General features: G+C 38.0%; 1 protein-coding gene across 8 annotated transcripts in view; it reads right to left on the reverse strand.

The window, feature by feature from the left end:
• Positions 1 to 6,509: 6,509 nt before the first annotated feature.
• Positions 6,510 to 9,540, reverse strand: part of pdlim4 (PDZ and LIM domain 4) — a 46,597-nt gene continuing 43,566 nt past the window's right edge. For all 8 annotated transcript variants that reach the window (XM_032533254.1, XM_032533252.1, XM_032533251.1 and 5 more), the window contains 2 exons: positions 9,235 to 9,373; positions 6,510 to 7,013 (listed from right to left, as the gene is read on the reverse strand). In XM_032533254.1, the coding sequence (XP_032389145.1) occupies positions 6,809 to 7,013; positions 9,235 to 9,373 (344 nt within the window). In that variant the 3' untranslated portion in view covers positions 6,510 to 6,808. The remainder of the gene's footprint in view (positions 7,014 to 9,234; positions 9,374 to 9,540) is intronic.

The raw sequence follows: 9,540 nt of genomic DNA on the forward strand, positions 1-9,540 counted from the left end.
AATCAAGATTTGTGTAAAAATCGGCCAGAATTCTCCTTTTATAAGAAATAAATAAACCTAGCAATGTCACACACTACATATCTTAGAGGAGCTACACTAGGGTGACCAGACGTCCCCGGTTTCCGGGGACAGTCCCCGATTTTGGCTACCTGTCCCCGGCTGGATCTGTCCCCGGAAATGTCCCCGGTTTTCACTGTGACTGAAAGACCCGAAATTGGAATGAAAGAAAGACAAAACTGACAAAACGTAGCCGATAATCGCACACCCTACACACGCAGACTCAAGACAGCCAGAGCCAGCGGTGCTCAGAGACGTTTTAGAAGCCGTGTTTTACGATGCTAAAATCACTGGTTATTTACATGGAGTCTGGTGGGTTTAGCGAACGCAATTTCGCAGACTTTTATGTTTTAAAAAGGATCGTAATCTTTAACAGAAAGGTCGACCTCCTTAGAAATCCTTCCCATAATGTTGTCAGACACTTAGAATATTAATTTGAGTCTGTTAGCAGCTAAACGAGCACTTTTATGAACGCAAATACAAGCTGGACAATTATCCTATTAACTTACATTGCAGCGATCTCGTTTAATATGCATCACTGTCAAAGGAAAATATGTCCTCAGTAGTTTTTGTTGTATCTGATTCTCAATGAGCTGTTGCAGAAACAAGCCTTGAGCAGTAAAGCAAAAGCTGTCAGTAGTTCAGTAAACATTACAACATTATGAAATATTGAGACTTTCTATCTTGAAATATTAGGACTATAAGGACTTTCTATCTTGAAATATTAAGACTTTCTATCTTGAAATATTAGAAATATAAGGACTTTCTATCTTGAAATATTAGGACTATTAGGACTTTCTATCTTGAAATATTGAGACTTTCTATCTTGAAATATTAGGACTATAAGGACTTTCTATCTTGAAACATTAGGACTTTCTATCTTGAAATATTAGGACTTTCTATCTTGAAATTTAGGACTATTAGGACTTTTATTTTGAAATATTAAGACTTTCTATCTTGAAATATTAGGACTTTTTATCTTGAAATATAGGATGGTTTTTTTCTTGAAATATTAGGCTTTCTATCTTGAGGTGTAGTGGAGTGGAGTAGGAGTAGCAGCAGGTGGTCTAGGATCATACCTGGGGGGGGGCTCCCCTAATAAGAACAGCTCTAGGTCTAGTGTCCCCGTTTTTAAGTTTTACAAAAATAAAACATTACTTGTTTTGGAAGTAAATACGCTTCTGACCTGAAAATGTCCCCGGATTTTGTCTGAGAAATCTGGTCACCTTAAGCTACACTCACAGGCTCTCCATGGTTCATACCATGCAGCCAGGTTATAGTTTATCCCTCCTGCTGTGCACTACATGCACAATAATGTTTTGTAAGTTGGTCATCAAAACAAAATTGCTTACATTACTGCTTCAGTTACACCTAAGCCATTATAATGGAACTTGGTTGCAAATAGTTATCCCTTTAATATACACTAAATTGCCAGTGTTGCTGTGAAACTAAACAAGACAATTAATTCCAGACCCTTTCATCATTGACCAAACACTCCATATTATACCCTCCAAGAACATTTACTGTAATAGATTCAGGTTCTGTGTGTTGCTTGTGTGTATGGGTCTTTTGAGTTATAGTACATGTCTTCAATTTACATCTGAGCAGGAATGACTAGAATGCGGCTCTGCTGTATGTAAAGTCTCTTATAGCAAGGCATGCCGCCACTCTTCAAGTTAAACTCTACAAATCATGACTGTCACATACAACCGGTTGGTACCGCATGGGCCCACAGATCAGGAATGAACAGCATGCTCCATAAAGATGAGAGGAGCACATTAAAAACAGAGAAAATAGAGAGATCAGGTATGGTTGTCATTAAAGGAGGCAATGCATTATTCTAGTTTTTGATTTTCAAACACTGTTAATTGCAAGAAAGATGTAGGAAAGTACAGTAAGACGGGAGAAAGATAAATGATGGATAAGAAAAGTGTGAAAGAAAAAAAATATAAGTCTTATATTTATTAGGATTCCTTATCTATTTTTTCACAAAGTATTTTCGCACTTAGACTCAAAAAACCATTGAGTCTGATCCAATCTGTTTGCAAAATGATTGTTTTCTTTAGTTGCAGTCCTGGCCAAGTGATGTTTATGCATGACTGTTTACCCCTAGTTAAATTAGAATGCCGTTTTGTTATTGACATGAATGTAAATGGGACAAATACGGGTGGTTGTTTGTGTGGGTGTGTGTATGCTGAGATAGTCAAAGAAAAAGCAAGTGAGATAGTTAATATTCTTTTCTCCATGTAGGCCTAGGTGTCGAATTTGCGTTAGCTTGGTTAGTGGATTTGGAAGTTAATTCAAGGAACCTGCTTTTTCATTGCTCATAAATGCAATGGACACTGCACTAGTTGCTGCAGTCTGCTGAGCAAAGCGAGCTCTGTTTCTGAACAACTTGAAGTGTTTATCTTTAAAGTGGACTGAATGTTTATAGATGTGACAGAACCAGAATTCTTTCCATGCGGCAAAGCATCGCTTTCTCTCTCTCCCTGTATCTATCATTGCCTCTGTTTTGCTAACAGCTCACTGTGTGGGACTGCTAAGTGAAGTTCTTCCACACCAGATTATTTAGGTCATTTCATATTTACTTTAAAGACTGTAAAGGAGGAATGCAGACTACCATTTTTTTCATGAAGGAAATATATATAAATCTCCTCACCGTAAACTAATCCAAACCATAGCAGTGACACAAATAATGATTCACTTTTGTAATTTTGTAATTTCTAGATTTAGAACAATTGCACAAACGGCGCGTGTAAGATAGAGGTTTAAAGATGCCCTGTCACACATGTTTCCTTACTTTGTGTTCATGTCTGAAATTCTACCATGGACTCTGTAACATTTTTTTTGTGAAAAATGCCTTGGTTACCTTGTTTCAAGCCATTCTAGCGTACAGAAAGCCTGTATATTTCTTTTCAGTGGCTGGAGCTGACAGAAGAGGTTGCAGTTCATTTTCACATTCACAACATAACAAACACATATGGACCTAACATATTTAAAAAAAAACAATAGAAGTAAAAACTGTTTTGTGTGGCAGGGCGTCCTAACAAGGATTGGCTCACCATATTACGTTAAGTTTGGGACTGACAGCACAAGACGAATGCACATGGGAAACATTAGAAAACATGAGTAATGCTGATTACACAAAACACTTCTGAGACGAACCTGTCGGCAGAGACACCAGCGTTTTGTTTACTTAAAATCTGCAAGCATACACAACAGGTCTTGAATGAGTTATTACTGAAGGTGCAAAGTCATTTAATGAGGTATGAATTGGCCACTCGCCTCGGGTTTTGGTTACAAGAATTCCCTTGAATCTGTGCCACATTCTTCAACTGCATGTCTCACAGATTCTGCACTGGTGCTGATACACATACAGCAACATGAGAAGCCACAAACGTGATGAAATTCAACACATTTACAATGCCATAAAGCATTGCTACAAAGTATGAGAATACATAAGCACCATTGGCCCATTTCCCAGATAGGCATTAAGCGTACAGCTTGGTTAAAGTGCCCCCTTTAAACCATAAGCTCAAATTGTCTTTTTCTGATTGGGCTTGTAATCGTATCACATTAAATTGGGTCAATAATGAAGTAATGTTCATGAGGAAAGACTATAGGTACTCCAGGACTTAATTAGGGCTTACTCAAACATCCAATAACGCAGTTTAACTTCCGTTCAAAACCTACAAGAACCCCTTACTGTACAAGTACCTTTTGATAGGAGCAATCCACTTCATTCAGATTTTAAGTAGTTTGCATGACTTCTTTTTACAAAGAAAATGCAGTAATCATTTCACTACTGTAACTCAGACATGCACTGTTGCCATACGTGCAAAGCCTAGAGACACTGTTTTCTCCAAGTCACTATAAAGATTTTGGTGTTTGAAAAAAAAATCTCGTCGGATTAAATCATGTCTCTGGCTTTTTATGATGCCATCCAGATTTTCTGACCTTCCTTAGGCCAGTGTTGTCTGCACATACTCTCACAAATGAGCACTAAAATAGATGTTTGAAATCAATAGTATTTAACTTAGTCCAGGACTTCACAATAAAGAAGTTACTACTTGTAAAACAATGGGTTTCAGATGTGTTGCTCTCGTGGGCAATACAGTTGTATAAAATGCAACACTATGAAAACATGAGAGAAGCTTTTGTATCCAGACAAATTTTTGTTCAGATTTAAGGCCACTGTGAAGTGGATGTCTTAGGCTTTTAGGTCACAAGACACGCATTTTGCAGCCTGGTGGTCTTACAATGTAATGTTATGGGAAAACTGACCTTACCAAATAAACTGAGTCCTTTGTGTTTTTCAGTGAAGCTCATGACATTTTTGTGGATAATTCTGCAGTTAAGACCAGTGAAGAATGTGAACGATCATGTCATGGTAATACACTTCTCATTTTATTTAGATCCTTGAAAAGAAAAGAGAAGCTCCAGAACAAAAACCATGTGTTGGTAAAACAATAAGTTAAACACAAGAAGAGGATTTGTGTCAAAGAAATCACTTAAAGACACTGGGTATGCAAAAGGCATGTGAGTGACTTGTTACGCACTGTATGTTAAAGCAATTACAACAAATATGTACAATACCAAAGAAACAATGTGGTAGCAATATAATTTTCACATATTGTACAAGATAACTAGTATTGATGGCATACCAGCAGCTACACATCACTGTTGACATCTAGAACAAATAAAGAGAGATAGACATCAGCACTGCAAAATTAGTTTTCTTATTTCAAATAAAAAAGTAGTTTTGTTAGAAACATTTCTAAAATTAAGAATACGTTCACTCTTCTCCACCCAGTTTACTTCACTATTCACAATAAGCCAAGACTGATGGCCACATATTGAAGTCATAAACGACACACTTCTTTCTTCTTGCAGAGATACTTTCTGTCAATAAAAGAAAATACATGCTGACCCCTCATTTCTCTTTCTCATCTCCATCCCTCCCTTGTTTCCCCACTCTCAGAGGAAATTATGGAGAATATTTCATTTGCATTGGCTGTGAGCAGAAATTTGAGTTCATAGTAGGAAGGGAATACAAGTATGCATATTTCAAACTTTCCAACTGTCCAAAAACTGGGTCCAAAATCTAAACAAGGTGAATATTACTCCCATATGTTGTGGGCTGTGGACAGTTTTATATGGCCGTGTCTCCCTTCTCAAACATGACTATTTAAACAAGTTGTCACGAGAGGCGGAGAGCATCTTGGTGTCAAAATGGAGTGTTTTTAATAAACAGACCCAGTAAACTGGGGGTTGAAATTCAGTGAGTTGAAATTCCTCTCTCCGTCAGGTCCTTGACAGCACTTAAGTTACAAACTTCTGTGAATGTCATGCTTGCTCAAAATGTCATCAATGCAGGCATGCAGCCACTACATTAGGCTAAGTTACTTCATCATTAAAGTCTAACTTCTTGCAATTTGATGTTTATAAATTGAGGTTGTTGTGATCCCATCTAGGAGAAATTGCCCCTGATGCTGCGCCTTCAGAGTGTAAATGTGTGTGAGTGTTTATCTGATGAGCTGGTGGCACCTACGGCAGCCTCGGCCACAGTGTATGAATGTGTGTGAATGGTTCCTGTACTATTGTAAAAGCGCTTTGAGTAGTCTTTGAGACTAGAAAAGCGCTATAGAGAACAGTCCATTTCCATTTAACTCTGAGGATGTCTCATGCAGGGTTTTATTTACATGTTAGTTAGAGGGTGGTGGTGCTTAGATAGCTGAATATTGATGCATTTAGTATAACTACCAAATTATAACTATAGGTTATAGTTTGTAGTTTAGTAAACTCATTCTCCTTCCCCTTAACCCTAAATATGTGCTTATAATGAATTATTGCTCATTGTTTCATGTAACTGAAAAGTAAGCAGAAAGAAGTGACCATCAAACCGATTCCCAGTTCCCCAGTTATGTAACATAAAAAGTCTGAAAAAAAAACGCAGAGATGTATGTTACAAAATGCAAAAGTACATTCTTAACAGGAGTATAACTGCAACATAGTTAGAAAGACAATGAAACCTTTACACACCTGAACCGAAGCTCAGTATATCTTAAATGACTTTGCAAAACATAGACTGACATTTTGTGTGCTGTGCATCATGGGAAACTGTCATTATAAAACCTAAATCCACAATTAGTCAGAAGGCAGAAAATCCACATCAATCAACTCAAAATTTGTAATAACCCATATCACAAACACTAGCGTAGATGTTTTAAGGCTATTTTATAAGTGAGTTAATATTTTGCTGGTAAACTCATGTGCTGATTGTTAGAGTATACTGGTGTAGAAATTTCAAACTGCATAAACATCTCATTATCCGCAGACTTCTGACCTCTGTGTATTTGTTGTTTCTGGGTTATTGCTTGAATATTCTGGTAATATAGTGTGCTTGTGATGTGGATATGAACATCTTTTCTGAATATGACCTTAAGTGGTGGTTTAATGGGTTGGAGTTTTGGGATTCTCATCAGATCCAAGACTTATTCTGTCAACATATTTCAATATGCTCAATAATACATAGCATGTATCAAGACTGTCCGTGTAGAAATGCTGATCTTGGATCACTGAAACATACATTTTATAAAACTCTCCCAAAGGCAAAACTGATCAAAGATCGGCATTCCTGTTTGACAGAGCCTGATAAATGTAGGCTCTGATACTCTGATAGTAGCCCCATTCTCCCAGACTTTAGTTTCCCAGTTATGTATGTTACAGTTTAGCCAACTCCATCTCCATCTCAGACTAGCTCCACCTTGGAGTTGGGGTAAACTGCAACAACGTCGTAGCCCTCGGGGGGCTGGACGCGTGCCTTGGCGTGGGTCTCACAGTACAGATTGTCCTCGATGAAGAAGTAGCCTCTCTGCTTAAGGTTGATGCCGCAGTCATCGCAAGTGAAGCATTCGGGGTGGTAGAGCTTGTCCCGGGCCTTCACAATGGTCCCACTGGATGGGGAGAGGAATTATCAGAGAGTGTTAGACTTATGAAGGTTTTAACCCATTAAGAAAAGACAGAGATGCAGCAGAAGATGACTGTAACATGATATGAGATAAACAGAGACACATGAAACAGACTGGTTTGGCACTAGTGTAGGCTAGTCCAGTAATGTTATATATGTATTTAGCCTTTCCCACACACTGCTTAGCCTTAAGACTTTATCATGCCGTTGACTGTGATCTAAAGACTTAGATTTAACTAGGATGCTCAATGTGCTGTACGACACTTTTCCAATTATTATTTCACATAGATTAATCAAGTTTAATGCTTTTGACAGATATAAATATATTGCCTGAGTTGTTTATGTTTCAAATTTCAAAGATTTAAGTGATGCTTATCAATCTCTTTTTCACCATGATACTTTAGTTTAAAATAAATACATTTTAAGCCATATCAGGGTTTTGAATAATCCTTTTAATACTTCTGAGTGACAGTGTTCCTGTTCTTAATCCCAGGTCCAGCCTAATAATGCTGAAAGTACAACAAAGCCTGAGTCTAAATCAGGAATTTATTTTTTATTGACATTGTACAGGAAGAAGACAGCCTTATATATATTGTAAGGGGAGAAAAGACCAACAATGGTTGACTCTAAATGTTTCCTGTATGCATAAAAGCAGGGTGGCAGAAACCTTACAAAGGAACACTATAGGGTTGAACTGCTGAGAAGGATGGAAATACATGATTGGAAAATTATGCAATGACACGCAAACTGCCTTAAAAGGACAACTGCAAGCAGTTTTTAGGGAGGTGCCATCATTGCAGAGGACACAACATTCAGCAGAACACTTTTAAAGGAAGTGTGATACAGTACATTGCTGAACCTTCCATTATCTATGCTAATCAGCAATTATCATGTTATAACGACTGTAACCATGCAGGTATTTTAATATATTTAATCATATGTCATATTTCAAGGAAGCTTCAAAGAACCCTTTCTGAGAGGAGTTATGGGTGGAAGGAGACACACACACACACACACACACACACACACACACACACACACACACACACACACACACACACACACACACACACACACCACCTGGGAGCTGAATAGTACATACATAGTATATTCTGCTGACTGGCTTCTGATCAACACTGGTGCATTTGGAAGTTCACTACTTCCCTCAGTCACACAGGGACGGCAGTTGTTCAGGGCGTTGTTCATTCACTGTTCCCAATAAGATTTTCCCTTTCTGGACTGGGGATTCGGGCCAACGACTATTCAGTCATAAGTTTCTTTTTTTAACTGCCTTCCCATCAAACCACATGACTTGCAGGATAAACTCTTGACACAGTGTTCTACACTCTTTTGAAACGCTGTAAAATGCTCATAGGTCATAACAGCCTTATTGTGGCCTGCAAGCTCCTACAATACCCTCTTGTTAACGAGGAAAGTAAGCTGATGACATCACTGCTCACCTGCAGTTGCTTTTATAGAGGGGGGATTACCAGTGCGTGTGGTTACTTTGGCAGAAAGGTGTGTGTGTGTGTGTGTGTGTGTCTGTGTGTGCGCATGTTCTTGTGGTTAATGTTTAGTTTAGGTTTGTGTGTATGCAGCTATGTGCATGTGTGTGGGATAGGGTGTGGAGAATGGTTTATTCATTAAAATGATAAATGGGAAAAGGCTTTCCTGAGGACTTGTGAAAGGCCTGCTGGTGCAGGTAGACCTGCACGAGTTAACCTCTTTGTTTCAGAGTCAGGGACGAATCTTCACCCACCTCACGTTGTTCAACTTTTAAACTTTATGACCACAGGAGGCGGGATGGAACCAGACAGAGACGTGTAATTTTCAGATGGTAATTAAAATAGTTTTAACAGGAAATCTGATAATAAATCATTCATATTTGCGTGTTCTTATTTACTGCATCTTCAGTAGTCTGTAATTGTAGACCACAGTAAGTATAATTTTAAAACCATTACGTTTTATGCTGTGATATGTAATACCTTTAATTGAAAAAAAACTATACCTTGGTGTTGATAGGAAAAGCAAATTCAAGTGTTTATACAAGGTAAAAATAAACATTGTGGATGTTTTGAGTGGTTTTTACACCTAAAAGCCAACAAAATGCCAAAAGATAATCACATACTATTTAAATGTAAAGATTTTACATGGTCCACTACTTTTTTTTTATTAAAAAAGGAAACCAGGATCTGTACAATACTTACACAATGCCATTACAGCAGCGTGTGCACTGGGGTAGCTTCTGAAGACCAGACATGGGGCTGGGGATGGGGCTTCCCAGTTTGGGGATTGGAGACCTGACTGGAGACTTTAAGTTTCTCATTCTGTCTGTCGGGGACACACCTAAAAAACAACAACAACAACAACAACCACATTACATACAGCATATTTGGAAAGTGCACCATAAATAAACCATTCATAGGGCAGATCTTACAAATATTATAATACACACACGTATATATATATATATATATATATACACACACACACACACACACACACACACACAC

The sequence above is a fragment of the Etheostoma spectabile genome, chromosome 13, assembly GCF_008692095.1.
Source record: "Etheostoma spectabile isolate EspeVRDwgs_2016 chromosome 13, UIUC_Espe_1.0, whole genome shotgun sequence".
Classification (NCBI taxonomy): domain Eukaryota; kingdom Metazoa; phylum Chordata; class Actinopteri; order Perciformes; family Percidae; genus Etheostoma; species Etheostoma spectabile.